General features: G+C 35.8%; 1 protein-coding gene across 1 annotated transcript; it reads left to right on the forward strand.

The window, feature by feature from the left end:
• The first annotated feature begins 2,264 nt into the window (after nucleotides 1-2,264).
• LOC141763199 (kinesin heavy chain-like) lies at nucleotides 2,265-20,415 on the forward strand. Its single transcript, XM_074627673.1, has 26 exons — nucleotides 2,265-2,684; nucleotides 5,571-5,658; nucleotides 5,869-5,942; nucleotides 6,571-6,675; nucleotides 6,944-6,992; nucleotides 7,098-7,153; nucleotides 7,274-7,361; nucleotides 7,536-7,660; nucleotides 7,747-7,851; nucleotides 8,533-8,681; nucleotides 9,856-10,004; nucleotides 11,051-11,232; nucleotides 12,349-12,417; nucleotides 12,513-12,719; nucleotides 12,829-12,981; nucleotides 13,069-13,266; nucleotides 13,386-13,503; nucleotides 13,591-13,667; nucleotides 13,756-13,865; nucleotides 14,002-14,103; nucleotides 14,179-14,239; nucleotides 16,967-17,038; nucleotides 17,123-17,227; nucleotides 18,249-18,465; nucleotides 18,545-18,640; nucleotides 18,733-20,415. The coding sequence occupies exons 1-25, from the start codon at nucleotides 2,559-2,561 to the stop codon at nucleotides 18,631-18,633; spliced, it is 2,874 nt and encodes a 957-aa protein (XP_074483774.1). The 5' UTR covers nucleotides 2,265-2,558; the 3' UTR covers nucleotides 18,634-18,640; nucleotides 18,733-20,415.
• The last annotated feature ends 122 nt before the right edge of the window (nucleotides 20,416-20,537 follow it).

A 20,537-nucleotide genomic window follows, 5' to 3' on the forward strand; every position in this document is an offset into this window, starting at 1 on the left:
GTAAACCAGCAGCAGTATTTTGAAATCAATTCTCTGAGAGACAGGCAGCCAGTGTAGAGACTTCAGATATATGTTATTTAATGAACATATTACTACATAGATGGATGTATTAACTGCACTGCGAGGTAATCTATGAAAATAAAGATTATTGATAAATGGGATAGGAAAAGAATAAAATGATAGACAACAAAGAAAATATCTAGAATACACTTTAAAAATAACAGGAAGAAATAAGCTGAGAAATAATAGAAATTGATAAATAGGATAGAAAAAGAAAAAAGTAACTAAATAAAATACTAATAATAATAAATAAAAATATATAAATATAAAAGCTGATCAAAATCTTTTTTAATGATTATTAATAATTAATTAAATATCTGTACAGTGAAAACATTTGTTTTGCCAAACAACACTCACAACACAAAACAAACACAATCAACCACTGAAAAATAAATTCTAAATTATGGATAAATAAAATTATAGACAAAACACTTTAAAGATAACAGGAAAAAATAAGCTGAGAAATAATAGAAACTGATAAATAGGATAGGAAAAGAAAAAAGTAACTAGATAATAATAATTAAAATATATTCTATATTATGGATAAATCAAATTATAGACAACAAAACAGACAAAATCGATAATACACCTTAAAATATAGATTATTAAGATCATAACACGAATTGATCCCTGCTTGACAAGATAAAAATATACACTTTCCAAATTTCCTTTTTTCTTTCAAAGCACTTGAACATCACAAACACCTCTCAGGAAATGATGGCTTAACAGCTTCCGGTTCAAAGGTCATTCAATCAATTAGGCAATCAACACCTGCTGATTAAGATCAATTAATGTGATGGAAAGATCCAAAACAACTGAGAAATGGATGTTCTGGTGAGATTATTTGTATTTATAACAACAGTTTAATCTTATAAATGACTTGATGAGTTGGTTGGCCTCCTTTTCATCCTAATCAGCTCTCAAAACAAATAAAATACCAAGTTAAACACTCTTCTAGGCTAGGCTACATCCGGTTTGTAGGTTACTAGCTAGTCATGAAAGTTACTTTACAAAGTAAAAGTCATCCCAGCAGCAAAATAAAAAAGGTTACCAAAAGTAAAAGCACTCATTCTGTATGAATGTCCCATTCCACAATAATATATGTTATATTATTTTAATATAATAAGGCTATATGTAGCCTTAGCATCACTTTAATGATGCAGCTGGTAAAGATGGGGCTGCTTCTAACCTGCTGGATCTATAATAATAATAATATAATATAATAATACACCATTAATTATTTGTTTATTTGCTCTATTATTATGAGATAGACCTTTATTAATCAGGTGTCATAGCAGCAATTGAATCAAATACAGTACATGAGAGGTAGGCTATAGGTAGGATTAAGTGTAGCAAACCAAGATAATAATAATAATAAAAAAATATAAAGTAGATACATAGTGGAAACGTAGTCTATCAATATCTAAATGTACATTTAGATATTACAAATCTGACCTACAAAGGTGAACTTAAAGAATCATTCTGCATTTTTGTTTACTTTTTCAGTTTCATGTTAACCTTGATTTCAATTTTATTATATCATTTTTTTATTATTCTTGCCACATTAAGTGTTTATGAAGCATAATAATCTGCAAAATAACTACCTGTCAGAATAAATATAGTCTACTAGCATGACTCATTAATTCCCAGCTGTAGCTGTATAACTTTCTATCCCTTTGGTTAAAAAATAAATAAATAAATATATATATATATATATATCACTATATATATATATATATTATATATATATATATATGTATATTATATATATATATATATATATATATATATATATATATATAGGGGCAAAAAGTTATACAGCTACAGCTGGGAATTAATGATGATGATGATGAGGATGATGATGATATATAAATATATATATATATATATATATATTATATATATATATTTATATATATTCATAAGATTTTGTTCATGCGCGTTCACGGTGATGACTGTGATGGTGGTGGTGCTGATGCAGGCCACGGGAGCGCGCCGCGGCATCGGTGCCTGGAGCGCGCTGTTATTGCAAGTCAGGACTCTGCGGCTGTCTGTCTGTCCGGTCTCTGTCTCTGCGCATCATCCATCCTCTCCGGGCTCTGCACAACCGGACTGCTAGTCTGTCCCTCCACCGCCGTTAAGAAGCACCCATCAGTCCTCTTTCTGCACGGTGTGTCTGGTTCTGCAGCTGCAGAGAGAGAGAGAGGAAGAGAGAGAGGAGGAGGAAGAGGCCTGCATCACTGCGGTTCATCCGGTTTAACCATGGCGCAGAGGAGGACATACTCTGCTTGGATGAAGGACGAGTGGTGCATCTTATAAACTAGAGGTTTCCTCAAGTTTATCACCTTTAATCCTCTTATTATAATGATTTAAATCACTGTTTTGGACGCAGGGATCATCATCAAGGCCCTTCAGTTTGGGCACCACCCTGCTCCAGAAATAGACTTCGTTGTTTTTATTTATCTGGAGGTTTAAGCAGTACCAGCAGCATCAGCATCATGATGGATGCTGCAGAGTGCGGTGTGAGGGTGATGTGTCGCTTCAGACCTCTGAACGAGTCCGAGATCAACAGAGGAGACAAATACATCCCCAAATTCAAAGAGGACGACACAGTGGTCATAACGGTGAGTCTGACTGTCTCATTGTTGTTGAAAGAAAGTCATAGTATAAAAAAAAAAATCATAATATAGTATGTGTGTATATATATATGTATAAATAATCATTAAAAATTCATAGTATAGTATGTCAAAAAAATAAAAAAAATAAAAGTCATAGTATAGTATGTCAAAAAAATAAAAAAAATAAAAGTCATAGTATAGTATTTAAAAAAAGTAAAAAAAAATAAAAGTCATAATATAGTATGCAAAAACAATCATTAAAAAGACATAGTATAGTATGTAAAAAAAAGTTTAAAAAATAAAAGTCATAGTATAGTATGTCAAAAAAATCATAAAAAAGTCAGTATAGTATTTAAAAAAAATAGTCATAGTATAGTAGTATGTAAAACAAAATCATGAAAAAGTCATAGTGTAGTATGTCAAAAAAAGTTAAAAAAAAAAAAAAAAAAAAGTCATAGTATAGTATGTCAAAATTCTTTTTATAAAATAACAGTATATTGTGTAGCAAAAAAAAAAAAGTCATAGAATAGTATGTCAAAAATAATAGTCATAATATAGCATCGGTTTTTGTGATGCTGGTGTGGTGTCTGTGTGGAAACACTGCAGTGGTTCAGGGGAGCAAAGTCACCTGGAGCTCTGCAGGCTGGCTGGCTGGCTGGCTGCTGGATGGGGATGCCAAGTGCGCAATAAGCCTCTAGATGTTATAGCTATTATGTCCTACAGTATTACAGAGATATTGAATGTGATGATGATAAGAGAGAAAGTGAGTTCCTGTCTGCAGGAATATTATTTATTTATTTTCCTCTGTTAGTTCAAACTTTCAAGCTGCCTCTATATGTTTCTATAATGCCATAATAATGGTATAAAAGCTGATGTCATAATAGATAAAACTCCAGCCAGTCAGTGTTAACAAAGTTTTAGAAAAGCAAACATAAAACAGAACATAATACCGCTGTCAAAACAAAATACTGTAAAGTTCCTACTTAAAATAGCAACATGTATTACTAATAATAATAATTCAGTATTTAATAATTAATAACAATCTCAGGCTGTCTTATCAAATAGGTGTCTACATTTTAAAATAGTTCAATAATGTAACAGAGACAATAAATAATTCAAACAAGTTATATGGATATGTGTTTACATCTAATATAAAATCTAATAAAACATTTAGAGTTAGAAACAGACAAGAGAAAAGAAAATATTTTATATTTATTAAATACCAAAAGATACCAACAGGGATAAAAATATATTTAAATGATATTATTATATTATATATTATTAAATATAATATATTATTTTATTATATAAATGATTTTCAATTATTTCAGAGTTTTTTTTAGGAGCCAATAATTTCCTGTCATGCATCTAAACATGCTGTGAAAAAGGGATGAAAAGGTCAAAGGTAATACTCACAGTGACTCACCATTTTGCATGTGCTGATTCACGAGGCACCTATTAGGCCTCGTGTTTGTTTTCTACTCCTTGGACGTCCAGCTGGGTGGAGCTAACACAGACATCTTCACAGTTTGTGCCAGAAAGTTTAGATTAGTTATGCAAAAAAGTGATTTTAATTTTGTGAAATTCATCCCTGACCGTAACCATCTGATGCTCATGTGACAAAAAAATGCTGCAGGAGTCCTAGATAATATGTAAAATCTGTAAAATATACTTTACAGATCTGCGTTTGTATGCTACCAAACAGACAGGATATGAGTGTTGTCACAGTGTGTTAATGCATCAGCAGCCCTGCACATCCTGCATTATTCATTCTGTTGCATTATGGCCCAGAAACACTTCTGTCACGTCAGGACAAACTGCACATCGTCACCGCCATCAATCAAGTTGAGCAGAAACACATTACTGAGGCCGTCGTACGCTCTGATACTGTTCGTGTCAGTGGTTTCTCTGCTTTCTCTCGCCGTTCAGAGAGAGAGCGAGAGTGCTGAGAGCTGCATTTCACAGCAGCAACGAGGCTTTTACCCCCCGAGAGACGGAGACAGTGTAGTCGGACAAGAAGGGCAGGAGGAGTGATGGATAGTCAGACTGGAAGCTGTGAGAGAAACGAGCGTCATGCAGCTGAAGTTGATCGAGTTTATCAATATTTTCTAATCATGACAGACTCCGATCTGTGAAAACGCTGCTATTTTGATATTATATCATGAATCAGTAACATGTTGATACAAATTTCAAATGCAGTACATGAAACATGTGCATCTTTATAATTTATACACTTTTGTGGTGCACATCTACATTGTTTTATCTGTCTAATCTATTTTTTTAATTTATCCAATTAGGGATTATTTTCATTATCGATTAATCTGTTGATTACTTTCCCAATTAATAAATTAATTTGGACTTTTTTTTCGTAAGAAAATTACTCAAAAATGATTAATCGGTTATCAAAATAGTTGGTGATTAATATATTAGTTGACAACTAATTGATTCATCATTGCAGCTCTAAATCCTATTATTAGATTAATCCAATCTGATCTAATTTTAACCAATCTACAATCTTTTAACTGCATGTTTCATTGTTTTTCTCTTGATAAATATCCACAGCTTTTAAAATCACAAATAAATTGTCCAAAAATATTTACTTTTGTCAAATAAAAGTTCAGAAATAACCAGAGAAATCTCACCTGAATACATACATGTCATATTATAGAGCCCTTAAACTTATTTAAATATTTTCTCAGATCTTTTTTACAAGTCAAAACTTCAGAAAAACATAATTGCTTCACTTGTTTTGTTGTAAATAAATCCTGACTTGAAAAAATGCAAGCTATTGCCAAATAAGATCTGAAACAAGTGAGGATAAATGAAGAGAAGATAAGCTGATGTTGGATGTATTTGTGTCATTAATGTGTCCTCCTGTGTTGGTTTAAACAGAGTAAACCATACGTGTTCGACCGCGTGCTGCCTCCAAACACGTCACAGGAACAAGTGTACGACCAGTGTGCCAAACAGATCGTTAAAGGTACGATGATGATGAAATATTGTTCTTATGTAACTGACATCTATCTGCACACACTTAATCTGTCCCTCATCTTTTATCCTCAAAGTTTTATATATTTTACATAATAGTAAAGAGAAATTACTTTCTACCCTTACTGTAACCCTTTTATTTGCATTATTGTACCTATTGAACAGAAGTGTTTTTCATGGCTGTGTTTTCGTGCGGTTCCAGATGTGCTGGGCGGCTACAACGGAACCATCTTCGCCTATGGACAGACGTCGTCCGGGAAGACACACACCATGGAGGTGAGACACTCATAACCTTTATTGAAAAATACATTTACAACCTCGAACTTCTGCCTCTGTATTTCAAACCTGTCATCATTCCTTCGCTTTTTTATCACAGTTACTGTCAATCAATCAATCAAACATCGATAGATCCCAGAGTGAAAGCCACTGAATAAAATCTAGCATTGACCTTTATTTTTAGGATTAGAGCACAGCAGGCCATTGTGTAACAGACTTACCACAAACACTAAATCCAGTCAAGCTCATACGACGGCTGAAAGTCGAGGAATCAAAAGCCTGATAGCGGAGATCATCTTCTACCAGGAACGTTAGAGTCCTGCAAACATTTCCCGAGCCTCACAGCAAGGCACTCAATGCTGTTTGAGTAGTTTCTTGGCTCCAACAGCAAGACTGGATCATTCGTCATGAGTGCAAATTACTTGAGCTAGTAGGCTAATCCACCAAGATTAATTCTCTGATCTGATCTGTGAGTCTGTGATGAAAAACCTCTGCTTCACTGTCTTTACATTAAGGTTTAATTCCACCTTTTAACCCCTTAAAACTACCCTCAAGTAGCATCAAAGCTCCACATCCTGGAAGCTTTTACGTGCAGCATTAAAACATGAATATCTATTACTGTGTTCAGGGCAAACTGCACGACCAGCAGCTGATGGGGATCATCCCTCGCATCTCCCACGACATCTTTGACCACATCTACTCCATGGACGAGAACCTCGAGTTTCACATCAAGGTAATAAAACATCAACAGCTGTCAGTGTGTCAGTGTGCTGACTTGACTATTACTTGCCCCCAAACTGCATGTGATGATCATAAAGTGGGCATGTCTGTAAAGGGGAGACTCGTGGGTACCCATAGAACCCATTTATATTCACACATCTGGAGGTCAGAGGTCAAGGGACCCCTTTGAAAATGGCCCTTTATAAAAAGAAACCAACACTAGTGCAAAGATTCAGGTAGTCGATGAGTAGACATTAAAAGTTTGGAGTTTCTTTGTGCAGGTTTCCTATTTTGAAATCTACATGGACAAGATCAGAGACCTGCTGGATGGTAAGTTAAGAGTATTTACATTTAAGGTGAATAATATTAAGTGATAATTGGAGTATTTTGCATTATAAACCTGTTTTATTAAAAGTATTTTCTTTCTGTTTGAAGTGTCGAAGACGAACCTCGCTGTGCATGAAGACAAAAACAGAGTGCCCTATGTCAAGGTTTGCAACTTTATATTTGATATCCTGGCAGCCAGATTAATAAGATTCAAAACCCTTTAAGACTGATACTTTAAGGGCCATAAACACCTAAAGAAATGGTCATTTGTGAATGTTTCTCAGGGTTGTACTGAGCGCTTCGTGTCCAGTCCGGAGGAGGTGATGGATGTCATCGATGAGGGCAAAAACAATCGGCATGTGGCAGTGACTAGTACGTATCTTTATATGTGTATTTAATATCAACCAATGGCATCTTTCTCCCATTTTTTAAACGTATCTTTTATATTTAATGTGTTTTCAAGTAAGTAATTAATAAGTAATTTATATGATGTACAAGTTCATCATAAAAGTACCTTTAAATTGTGTTTTTTAAATCATTTTCTAGACATGAATGAGCACAGCTCTCGCAGCCACAGCATCTTCCTCATCAACATCAAGCAGGAGAACATGGAGACGGAGAAGAAGCTGTCGGGGAAGCTCTACCTGGTCGACCTGGCGGGCAGCGAGAAGGTTTTTATTCTGCGTGACATCAGGAAGATGAGAGTTAATGTGAAAGTTGATGTGATGTCTGATCTGTGTGTCGGCTGTTTGAACAGGTCAGTAAGACGGGAGCAGAGGGCGCCGTGTTGGACGAGGCCAAGAACATCAACAAGTCTCTGTCGGCGCTGGGAAACGTCATTTCAGCTCTCGCAGAGGGAACGGTGAGTCACTCATAGTTACCTCCACATATTATTATTGTGAAGCATCATTTTTCAAGATAGCAAAACATAGTATTGCCAAGCTTCTTTTCCATATAAATATAAACAAACATGATGTCAAAAGACACAAGAACACGCCTAAAAAAAAGAATAAATTCATAAAAAAAGGAAAGAAAATAATTAAATAAAATGAAAATATATATTAAATATAATAATATATAAATAAATAATAAAAACAATAATACTTATAAATAATAATGAATGAAAAACAGTAATAATTAATAAGACAATTACATATATATTAAAAATAAATAAATGCATAAAATAGAAAATAAATAAATAATGAATAATTAAATTAATATATATAAAAAAAATAGATAGTAAAAACACTATTATAATAAATAATAATAAATAAAAAAACAGTAATAATAATCAATTATTATTAATAAATATAATTATTATTGTGACGCATCATTTTTCAAGATAGTAAAACATAGTATTGCCATGTTTCTTTTCCATATAAACATATAATCAAACATAATGTCAAAAGAAAATACATAAATAATATTAAAAATAAATAATAATAATGAAAAAAATAAATAATAAAAAACAGGAATAATAATTATGACAACAATAATAATAAAAACAACTTTTTTATTAATTAAATGTGTGATGTGTTCCCAGAAATCCCACGTGCCGTACAGAGACAGTAAGATGACCCGGATCCTGCAGGACTCTCTGGGGGGAAACTGTCGCACCACCATCATCATCTGCTGCTCGCCGTCCGTCTACAACGAGTCCGAGACCAAGTCCACGCTCATGTTTGGACAGAGGTATCTACAGTATAACTTGTTCTTTAGCTCCTCAGCGTTGGCCATATTATAAAAAGCCCGGTGACTTATTAGGAGAGTGGCTGACGTCAGCGTTGATAACGAGCGACCAGATGGCTTTTAGTTTCCAACTGTGCATCTGGCTTTATTTCTATTAATAGAGCCCTTTGATGAAACTCTCCTCACCTTGTTGTTTTGTTGTTTTTAGTCTCATCATGTTGCCTTCTTGTTTTGTCCAACTGTAAAAACTCAGTGTCTCTAAGTTCAAACTGCTTATGTAATAAAAGATGAAGTAGCAGCAGCAGCAGTGACGAGGAGATGACTGATTACTGTGCAGCCATCTGCTTCTGAGACGAAGAGTTTCAATCCAAAATGAGATTTCCACCATTAGAGGAAAGATCAGAGCAGACTGGTGAAAAGCTGAAGAGTGTTTCAGTGCATCCTGCTGACAAATGCAACAGTTAATTAATAAATAAAGAGGACGAGGAATCTTTATTTTAACACACTGGGACGTTTGATGTCTCCGGTTTCTCACAACTGCTTTGTTGCAACCTTGAAGAAAAACTCTGTACTGAAGTTTGATATCAAATCTGAACATTTTAATTCATTGCTATTGTTGAAATTGTTGATATAATTCTCCTGAAAATATATTTTACATGCAATAGAGTAACAGCAAGAGAAAAAGAAGTGAACTTTCGCCTCACAGAAACATCCCTGTTGCTGTAGTAAATACTTTCACCACAAGATATGACACACCTATGACAATTTACGGCACGTTTGATGCTTTTTTAATTTGACGTGGTGCATGTTGAAATGCATGCAAACTGCTAAAAACAGCTGACATAATATTGAAGTGTGTAGAATTGAATAAGCAAAGTATTTTAACTTCTATGTAGAGTTTTATTCACAAATTGCAGCATTTGTGGCTATTTTTCGTGGCATTTTTAAGTGTTAGTTTTTTGCCGCAGATGTTTTATCAGACTTAAAAGGGATTAATAATAAACAAACAAGTAATTTTCAGAACTATGAGGTCACATTTTGCTTAATTTTGTCACTTTTTAAAGCAGATGTTGGTTTGGAGCTCTTGGAAACATAAACAGTATTCTCTAAAGATGACTTTAAGTGGACTGTGGGTATGCAAGGGTTTTAAAACATCTGTCTGTCTATGTCTGCTTAGAGCCAAGACGATCAAGAACACGGTGTCGGTGAACCTGGAGCTGACGGCGGAGGAGTGGAAGAAGAAATACGAGAAGGAGAAGGAGAAGAACAAGAACCTGAAAACCATCATCCAGAGGCTGGAGGCTGAACTCAACCGCTGGAGGAACGGTGAGATAAAAACACAGAAATTGATATGACATAAAAAGTTACTTAAATTGTTTTAGAACAATTACATTTTCCATTTTAATCTCAAAGTATATCCAAGTTTTTATTACTGAATTTTCCATTTTAATCTCCGAGTATATCCAACTTTTTTTCTCTTACATTTTCCATTTTAATCTCAGAGTATCCACGTTTTTTCTCATAAATTTACGACTAATCTCGGAAATTCTGAGATTTTTTCTGGATTATTACACCCCTCCCCCGGCTTCGTAATATATATATATATATTTCTTTACCTACAATGGCCCTAATACGCCGTCGTATAAAACTACTGAATATCATCAAGAATTCTTTAAACTATAAGTCTAGATTAAAGTAACGAGGCATTATTCTGCAGCTGCGTTGCCACTAATCCTGCAGATACGAAATCAATCACAACCTAAATGTACTTTTATCACATATGTACATGAACACACTATGAGGGGCATTATACTGTCTGTTGTTTTGTTCCTCTCTTCTGAGACTGCAGTGTCTCCTTCACAGCATCCTCGCCCTTTTTTCCATCTCTGTTGCATAGTAACTGCTCTCTCCCATTTCCTCTCTGCTTTATTCTCTCTCTCTCTCACCCTCCACTCTCTCTCTCTCTCTCTGAGGCCATTGCTTTTTTAATTCTTTTAATTCCCTAGCTCAGGCTGATAACACTCCTCCTCCGTAGCAACAAATCAGCTCTGAAGCCAACGCTCCTCACATGGATGTAGTGAACACACACACACATTATGCTGATTCAGTGTTTGTGACATGACTCAGCCGCTGGCTCCACGCCAAGCCTTCTTAAACCTTCTAACTCTCTCCTCTCCATCTTCTCATTTCATCACAATTAAAAAGTCAATAATAATCACAGCATCAATTCTTCATCCGCTGAAGTCCCACTGCGGCTAACAGGCAGATATGATAATAATAAAATACTCCGTATGACATGATATATGTCAGATTTGAAGTGTTTATCTAATGGATGAGTAGTAGAAGATGTAACCGATGAGTCGGTGTTACAGGAGAGGACGTTCCTGAGGAGGAGCAGCTGAGCTCTAAGGATCAGAAGACCGTGGAGCCGTACGACAACACGCCCATCATCGACAACATGCTGCCGCCCGGAGGAGGCGTCGCGGTCCCCGGCGACGAGCGGAGCAAATACGAGGAGGACATCAGCAACCTCTACAAACAGCTGGATGATAAGGTGAGACTCTGTTTTCTCTGCAACAATTAGTCGACTAATGGATTAGTCGATCAACAGAAACATAATAATCAACTATTTTGATTATCAATTAATCCTTAGTAAGTAATTTTTCATGCAGAAATGGCAGAAAATGCTGTTTTCATCCTCTCAAATAGGGAGGTTTCCTGCCTTTCTCTGTTTCATAGGATATTAAAATGAACATCTTTGGATTTTGGACAAAAACAAGAAATTTTTCACTATTTTCTGACATTTTATAATGTAAACGATTAATTGATTAATCTAGAAAATAATCTGCACTTTTGATATGGTTCATTGCTTTGTTTTGAATTTATTTAAAATATTTAATGCTTCAGAGAGGGAGGATTTAATAATTTTCTGAGTGGATTGGTGAATGTTAATTTAGTTTATTAGTATATTAGTTTGTATATCTAGTTAAGTTTATTTTAAATAAACTCAATATATAATTATTATATATATAATAATAATTATGATTATTATTATATTAATATAATTATAATAATACAATACATTATTATATTATATTAATATAATAATATAATATATTATTATTATTATATTAATATAATTATAATGATATAATATAATAATAATAATATAATAAATAATAATATAATACATATATTATTATAATTATATTAATAATATTATATATAATTTTTTTTCAAGACTGATGCTTACTTACTACTGGTCAATAATAATAACAATAATATTAATAATAATACTTACTTTATTAAAGACACAAGATGAAGGTCCATAGCATACTAAATAAAAACAGACAATATATACAAAAATACAATAATAAAAAACAGCTGATACATGGCAATATTTAAGCAGCTTCTTCATATCAAAAAGATAGAAATCAGCAAACTGCACCCACAGGCAAATAAATAATAAATACGCCGGTTAACATAAATGTCACTTGAGCACTTGATGACGTCTCTGAAACAAAAAAATATATAAAAACTTGCTGTGTGTGTTTACATTTTTGACAAGTAAAGATCGTAAAAAGAGGTTTATAAGAATATACAGAAATCATAATACATCTGCATTGTTATTACTTGACATTACTTCTAATTGCTGACTTAATTTCTACAGGATGATGAGATCAACCAACACAGTCAGCTGGCTGAGAAACTCAAGGAGCAGATGTTGGACCAGGAAGAGGTAAAACAAACTGACTTTATAGGATTTCTATCTGTGTAAATGCATGTGAGTTTATGTTGGTATAAATGTCCATGTTTACACATTTGTCTTCCCAGCTGCTGGCGTCGACGCGGCGCGACTACGAGAAGATCCAGGAGGAGCTGTGCCGGCTGCAGACGGAGAACGAGCTGGCCAAAGAGGAGGTGAAGGAGGTGCTGCAGGCTCTGGAGGAGCTGGCTGTCAACTACGACCAGAAGAGCCAAGAGGTGGAGGAGAGGGACCTCGCCAACATTCAGCTGATCGAGGAGTTGCATCACAAGACGGTGAGCGGACTATCTCAGAGAGGGACCATCGACTTATTATTAATAAGTTATTATTATATTATATAAAACAACAAATGGAGTGTTTAACGTGTGTTTGTGTTGTGGACAGGCATTGCTGTCGGCGGTGCAGAGGGAGCTGAATCAGCTGCAGGAGCTGAACGGCCTCCAGAGGAAGAGAGCCGCCGAGGTCCTCAACCTGCTGCTGCGTGACCTCAGCGACATTGGCACCATCATCGGCACCAGCGACGTGAAGACCGCTGCGGTGAGGACGGACGGACACGCACACATAAACATGCATCATCTTTCACACTCATTGCCCTAACCTCCCGCCCCTCTGCCTCCTCCTCAGTCCTCAGAGGCGAAGGGCAACGGCTCGGCAGTGGAGGAGGAGTTCACCGTGGCTCGCCTCTACATCAGCAAGATGAAGTCCGAGGTCAAGTCTCTGGTGAACCGCAGCAAGCAGCTGGAGAGCGCTCAGGCCGACGCCCACCGCAAGATCCAGGCCAATGAGAAGGAGCTGATGTCCTGTCAGCTACTCGTCTCCCAGGTAACCATAACCTAGGTAACCGTGGTGATGCTGAGGAAAAGGTTGTAGACTTCTCTGTCACTTCTACTATAATATATATAATAATATATTTTTGTTGTTGTTTGTGTGTCTGTGTGCAGCACCAGGCCAAGATCAAGTCTCTGACTGACTACATGCAGAACATGGAGCAGAAGAAGAGGCACCTGGAGGAGAGTCAGGACGCTCTGTCCGAGGAGCTCGCCAAACTTCAAGCTCACGGTCAGTGCATGATCTAAACCTCCGTACACTATATTGTCTTTATTTACCAGCCTTAACGTCAGGTAAAACAATTTGTTGGTTTCTCAGAGAAAAGACACGAGGTGTCAGGCGAGGAGAAAGAGAAGGAGGACATCAGCAGACCGGATGGAGACGAGGACATTAAGGTGACCTGAAAGCACAGCTGGAAACAGTCACATTCATTTTTGTATATTTGAATGATGGATCTCTAATGTGTTTTTCCATCTTCATCAGAAAACGCTGGAGGAGCAGCTGGAGAACCACAGGGAGGCTCACCAGAAGCAGCTGAGCCGCCTCAGAGACGAGATCGAAGACAGGCAGAGGATGCTGGACGAACTCACAGAGTAAGAAGACATCACACACACACACACAAAGCACTGCTGACATGCAGCTGTATTTTATTATTTTATTATTCTATTGAATTCATCGTCGGTCAAACTGCTATTTATTTATTTATTACCACTTGTCTTCCTCTCACAGTCTAAACCAGGGTCTGTTACTGGAGCGGGAGAGACTGATGTTGGACTACGACAAACTGAAGGCTGAAGAGCAGGAGAAGGATGCAAAGCTAGAGAAACTCATGTAGGCATCGAACTGCACTGTTATTGATTAGTATCGGATGTAATACGAGTTGATTTGTTAATGTTTTCTGTCCAGAATGCTGAATGAACAGAGAGAGCAGGCCAGAGAGGACCTGAAGGGTCTGGAGGAGACGGTGGTGAGTATCTGACTGAGAGTTCTTACAGGCTCCGCCCTCTACTATAATATGACTTTTCTTTCGACATACTTTACTATGACTTTCTTCGACATACTATACTATAACTGTTTTGTTCCCACATACTATACTGTAACATATTTTTATAGCATACTATACTATGACTTATTCTTTTTTTCCACATACTGTATTATAACTTTTTTTTTTTAATCTTTCTTGACATATTCACGAGTCAAGTATAAGCTCCGACAAGTAGTTCCTTGTTAAATGAAATAGCTCAGTGAGTTAAAACGCTGGGTGGGAAGTCTGAGTTACCTGAGGTGATATGTTCGAGACCCAGGTTGGCAGGTAGTTAAAATGTTATTGTTATCTGGTTCAATGAGTTATGACGTCACTGTTGTACATGTAGAGTCAAATATAACCTCCGTTAAATTGGATGTCAGATGGTACAGCTCAGTGATTTAGAATGCTGGTTGGGCATTGTGAACTACCTGAGGTGATGTGTTCAAGACCCAGGATTGGCAGGTAGTTGTAAAGTTATTGTTATCCGGTTCAATGAGTTATGACATCACAGTTGTAAATGTAGAGTCAAATATAACCTCCGATAAATTGAATGTCAGATTGAATAGCTCAATGAGCTAGAACACTGGTTGGGAATTGGAAGCTCAGGTGTTCAAATCCCACACATTTACAGGTGGACTCATAAAGAATATTAGCAAGGTTTTCATTTTTAAAACACTTTTTCATTTTGTCACTTAAAACACTTAATACACTTTTCTTGTTAAACTAACTTGAGGCTAGCTCCGCTTCGCTCCGCTAGCCTCAAGCTAGTTTCTCATGTAGAACCTCAGCTGGCTTCTACTGGTCATCCGGTTCTACTTGTTCGGTTCTACTGTTCGTCCGACTCATGTCACTTACCCAGCTTGTTTGTGCTGGGGGGAGGGGTGGCTACCCCACCTGGTTGGGTGAACCTAACATATGGATAGACTGCCGTGAGCATAAGTCAATGTCTGGGATTCGAACACATGAGCTCCTGCTACCCAAGCAGTGTTCTAACTCCCTGAGCTAAGCCGTCTGACATCAGATGTATTGGAGGTTATATTTGACTCTACATTTACAACTGTGACGTCATAACTCATTGAACCGGATAACAATAACTTTACAACTACCTGCCAATCCTGGGTCTCGAACACATCACCTCAGGCAGCTCACAATGCCCAACCAGCATTCTAAATCACTTAGCTATACCATCTGACATCCAATTTAACGGAGGTTATATTTGACTCTACATGTACAACAGTGACGTCATAACTCATTGAACCAGATAACAATAACATTTCAACTACCTACCAATCCTGGGTCTCGAACATATCACCTCAGGTAACTCAGACTTCCCACCCAGCGTTTTAACTCACTGAGCTATTTCATTTAACAAGGAACTACTTGTCGGAGCTTACACTTTACTCATGAATATGTCAAGAAAGATTAAAAAAAAAAGTTATAACACAGTATGTGGAAAAAAAAATAAGTCATAGTATAGTATGCTATAAAAATATGTTACAGTATAGTATGTGGGAACAAAACAGTTATAGTATATCATGTCGGAAAAAGGTCATACAAACAGTTATAGTATAGTATGTCGAAAAAAGGTCATAGTATAGCATGTCGGAAAAAAAGTCATAGTATAGTATGTCGAAAAAAAAGGCCATAGTATAGTATGTCGAAAAAAGTCATAGTATAGTATGTCGAAAAAGGTCATAGTATAGTATGTCGAAAAAAGTCATAGTATAGTATGTCGAAAAAAGTCATAGTATAGTATGTCGAAAAAACGTCATAGTATAGTATGTCGAAAAAAAAGTCATAGTATAGTATGTCGAAAAAAAAGTCATAGTATAGCATGTCGAAAAAAAAGTCATAGTATAGTATGTCGAAAAAAGTCATATGATAGTATGTCAAAAAAAAAGTCATAGTATAGTATGTCAAAAAAAAAGTCATAGTATAGTATGTCGAAAAAAAAGTCATAGTATAGTATGTCGAAAAAAGTCATATGATAGTATGTCGAAAAAAAAGTCATAGTATAGTATGTCAAAAAAAAAGTCATAGTATAGTATGTCAAAAAAAAAGGTCATAGTATAGTATGTCGAAAAAGGTCATAGTATAGTATGTCAAAAAAAAGGTCATAGTATAGTATGTCGAAAAAAGTCATATGATAGTATGTCGAAAAAAGTCATAGTATAGTATGTCAAAAAAAAGGTCATAGTATAGTATGTCGAAAAAAAAGTCATAGTATAGTATGTCGAAAAAAAAGGTCATAGTATAGTATGTCGAAAAAAGTCATAGTATAGTATGTCAAAAAAAAGGTCATAGTATAGTATGTCGAAAAAAGTCATATGATAGTATGTCAAAAAAAAGGTCATAGTATAGCATGTCGAAAAAAAAGTCATACTATAGTATGTCGAAAAAAAGGCCATAGTATAGTATGTCGAAAAAAAAGTCATAGTATGCTTATTATTGCATTAAATTATTGTACTGTTAAATCAGTATTGCACAGTAAATATGGGGTTATAGCTGCTGGGTAAAAAATAATAAATATGTTGTATATACTGTATATATATGTATGAATATACAACACTTTACAATCAAATGAACATGTCACTGTTTTCTAGACTAGAAATATATATATAACATGGAGAAATCATAATCTGAATCACTTCCTTGTTGTTCTCTCAGGCCAAAGAGCTGCAGACTCTGCACAACCTGCGCAAACTCTTCGTCCAGGACCTCACCACGCGGGTCAAGAAGGTACACTACCTTCCTCTGGTTGTTGTGTTTGGTGTGATTTTTTTTTTGTTGCCAGTTTAACATTTAATATCTGTGTTCTTTCAGAGTGCAGAGCTGGATTGTGAGGAGGGACTTGGCAACGTGGCCCAGAAACAGAAGATCTCCTTCCTGGAGAACAACTTGGAGCAGCTCACCAAGGTCCACAAGCAGGTAAATAATCAAACTTAACAAGACATTACATTACAATTTCAATACTAAGTAGTGAATGAGTTGATTAGAATATGCTAAGTAAAAAGAGTAGGTGTAATAAGCTTCAGCTTCAGCCGACACCTTTTCAGTCAAAACTTCTTTTTTTTTAAATTTATTTATTATATTTAATGCCTTATTGTTACCTATTCTTTATTATGTGCATTCCTTACGGAAATAAGGAGCAAAATAAATGTATTTTTTATGTATATAGTATTTCTGTTTTCCCTCCGCCAGTGGTGGAAGAAGTACTCGGATCCTTTACTTAAGTAAAAATAGCAGTATAATAATGTAAAAATACAATTAATTAGAAAAAAAGTACTCATTCTGCAGAAAATGAGATATTATTACTTGTTGGTAATACTAATTATACTAATACTTATTGGTGACGCTGTTTTTTAATATATATATATATATATATATAAATATGTACACTATGCAATAACACGTTTTTTATTTTTATTTATATTATTATTTTTACAATTATTTAATTATTAAGTAACTTATCAAATATTTTTATTTTTTATTTTATTTATTTAACCTTTATTTAACCAGGCAAGTCAATTAAGAACACATTTGAGATTGTGTATTTAGTTTTGTTAAAATTCAACACAAATATTGGGGGAAAAAACTATAGCTGCTTAATACATGTAGTGGAGTAAAAATTACAATATTTACCCCCTGACATGTAGTAATGTTGAAGTATAAAGTAGTATAAAATGGACTCTAGAACAATTACAGACTTATTTATTATTATCAATATTATTATTGTTGTTTTTTCCCCAATTATTTAAGTATTAATTATTAGTACCTGGTCAAAGATTGTGTATTTATTTGTTTAAATTAAAAAGAATATTGTGGAAAAAATTAACTACTACTGACATGTAGTAGTGTAGAAATGTATAGTATAAAATGGACTCAAGAGGAAGTACCTTAAATTGTACTCAAGTGAGTAAAAGTGCTTTACACTCCTGCTTTCCCTCAGCTGGTTCGAGACAACGCAGACCTTCGCTGCGAGCTGCCGAAGCTGGAGAAGCGTCTACGTGCGACGGCGGAGCGAGTCAAAGCCCTGGAGACCCACCTGAAGGACGCCAAGGAGAACGCCATGAGGGACCGCAAGCGCTACCAGCAGGAGGTGGACCGCATCAAAGAGGCCGTCCGGGCCAAGAACATGGCCAGGAGGGGGTTCTCTGCACAGATCGGTGAGCTGACTGTCAAGACTTGGATAGAAGGTTGAATTAAATATACATTACTGAATATTTGTTGTTGTTTGTGCCGCAGCAAAGCCCATCCGACCAGGACATCACCCACTGTCATCCCCCATCAGAACCTCCACCAGAGCCGGAGGCGCTTACACCCACAACATATAAAAACCCTGTGAGTACTCTGAAGAAAAATATGAGTTTATAGTCCCGTTGGTATCTAATAATACTATATTCTTTATTTTAAATCTTTGTTTCTTCCTGCAGACAGACCATAACTAACAGACGCATGCTCGCCGCCCCCCACCTGGAACCACGAACCCCGCCCCTCCTGCTGGAGCACCAATGGGAGGCCATCACGACAGACTGTCACCGCTCAGAGAAGCAACATCCATAGTGTATATAAACATATTTAATTAGCTGGGCCTCATTTAGAAGATGTTAAATTACGCTTTTAGGGAAAAAAACAAAACAAATTTTCTGTGATTCTCCTGATTTGATTTCATAATGATGCATTTTGTTGCATAATTAGAAGCGTACTGTTTATAAATGAGGCCCTGAGTTTCGATCTGAAAGACTTGTTTTGATTATGATTTATGATTGTGATTATAAGCTTGGCAGAACAGGTAGATATTTAGGGTTATAATTTAATCTTAAACCAGCATTCATTCATTTAAAGGAATAGTTTGACACTTTGGGAAACTGAAAATGTCAAAGTCTTCCTTTAAAGGGAGAGTTTGGGTGTTTTGAAGTGGGGTTGTAAATGACAGTCACGCCATCGCAGCTAAATCCTTTGAGTTTCTCACCTCCATATAGTTGAAAGTTAGGTGGAATGAAATTCAGCCACTTTGTGCAGACAAAAACATATAGACACACAGCTTGTTAAATTGTGTGTTGAAGCATTTTTACCCCCTCTGGTTGCATTTCTATACTAACACCTAACACCTACGCTAATACCTTGTGTTGTATTTGGAGTTTTTGCCACTTTTTGTTACCTCTTTTGTCTCCCTAGAGGTGATAATCATCGAAAAACAAACACTACGAAGCTAAAATAACAAAAGTACGTCCCCTATTGAGGTATGTTTCAGTAGGAAGCAGAATGTTAAATGACTGTAGGCCTCGAAATTCAGAAATGGACATCATGTTTTAGCTCTTTTTTTGTTACTTAAGGTGTCCCAGGATTAAATTACAATTCTCGAAGCTGCTGTAAAGTGGAAAGTGAGTGTATCTGTCGTCCTGCAGGGACACTGACCAGCCAATCAGGCGTCCCCAGGACTCAGAGAACTTATAATAGAAGAACTACAGCAGGTAAAAGTGGAAAATCTGCTTTCAAATCTTAAATTTTTTCAGGACGACGAGTCTGCACTCACTGTGTAAAGCTCCTGACCAGCCAATCAGAGACCTTAAAAACACAGAGATTATCATTATTATCCTGTTTTTCACTCTTTGTGCCTTTTAGAAACACCTGAACTTGTATATTTACACAGGTTTTGCAGAATAACTTCCACTTCCTGTTTAAATTTGAAAGCAAAAGATTGTAATCGATGACCCCTCTAATCAAAGATATATTAGGTGTCTGTGCTGCTTCGTCTTTGCCAGTTTAGCATGTTTTTGAATGCACAATATTATCTAAAGATGGTACTTTTAGTTGTTGAGAGCGGCGATACGAAGGGCGACGTTTTATCCAGATGTTGCCACGAATATCACGACTATCTTTATTTGATGTTTAATTGTGGCTGTTTTGAGAGAGCTGCAGTCACACTGATGAATAAATGAATGTAACTGCATGGAGCTTGTGTTAAAGGCATGCTCAGGGAGGACTAATTTGTATACATTTACCTCATCATGATGTACATTTTGAGTTGTTTTTTTAAGTTCGGCTGTGGCATCATATCTCTGAATAAACCTACAACTGATGCAATTAAAGCTAATAAAGATATTTAACTTTCATTTATCTTGTTTGTTTTTTAAAGGGACTATTTGTAAGATTCAGAAATGCTGCTTAACAGCGACACCTGTGGCCATGAAATCAACGAAAGTCAGCGTCGAGCTCGCTCTACATAGACATGAAC

This window comes from Sebastes fasciatus, chromosome 24 (assembly GCF_043250625.1).
Source record: "Sebastes fasciatus isolate fSebFas1 chromosome 24, fSebFas1.pri, whole genome shotgun sequence".
Taxonomy (NCBI): Eukaryota; Metazoa; Chordata; class Actinopteri; order Perciformes; family Sebastidae; genus Sebastes; species Sebastes fasciatus.

What these genes read in the sequence shown, in the direction of transcription:
- LOC141763199 (XM_074627673.1), top strand. Translation starts at nt 2,559, where the DNA reads ATGATGGATGCTGCAGAGTGCGGTGTGAGGGTGATGTGTCGCTTCAGA. An exon ending in TCGGCATGTGGCAGTGACTA is followed by an intron (nt 7,362 to 7,535) that starts GTACGTATCTTT and finishes ATCATTTTCTAG; the next exon opens with ACATGAATGAGCACAGCTCT. An exon ending in AGATGTTGGACCAGGAAGAG is followed by an intron (nt 12,418 to 12,512) that starts GTAAAACAAACT and finishes TTGTCTTCCCAG; the next exon opens with CTGCTGGCGTCGACGCGGCG.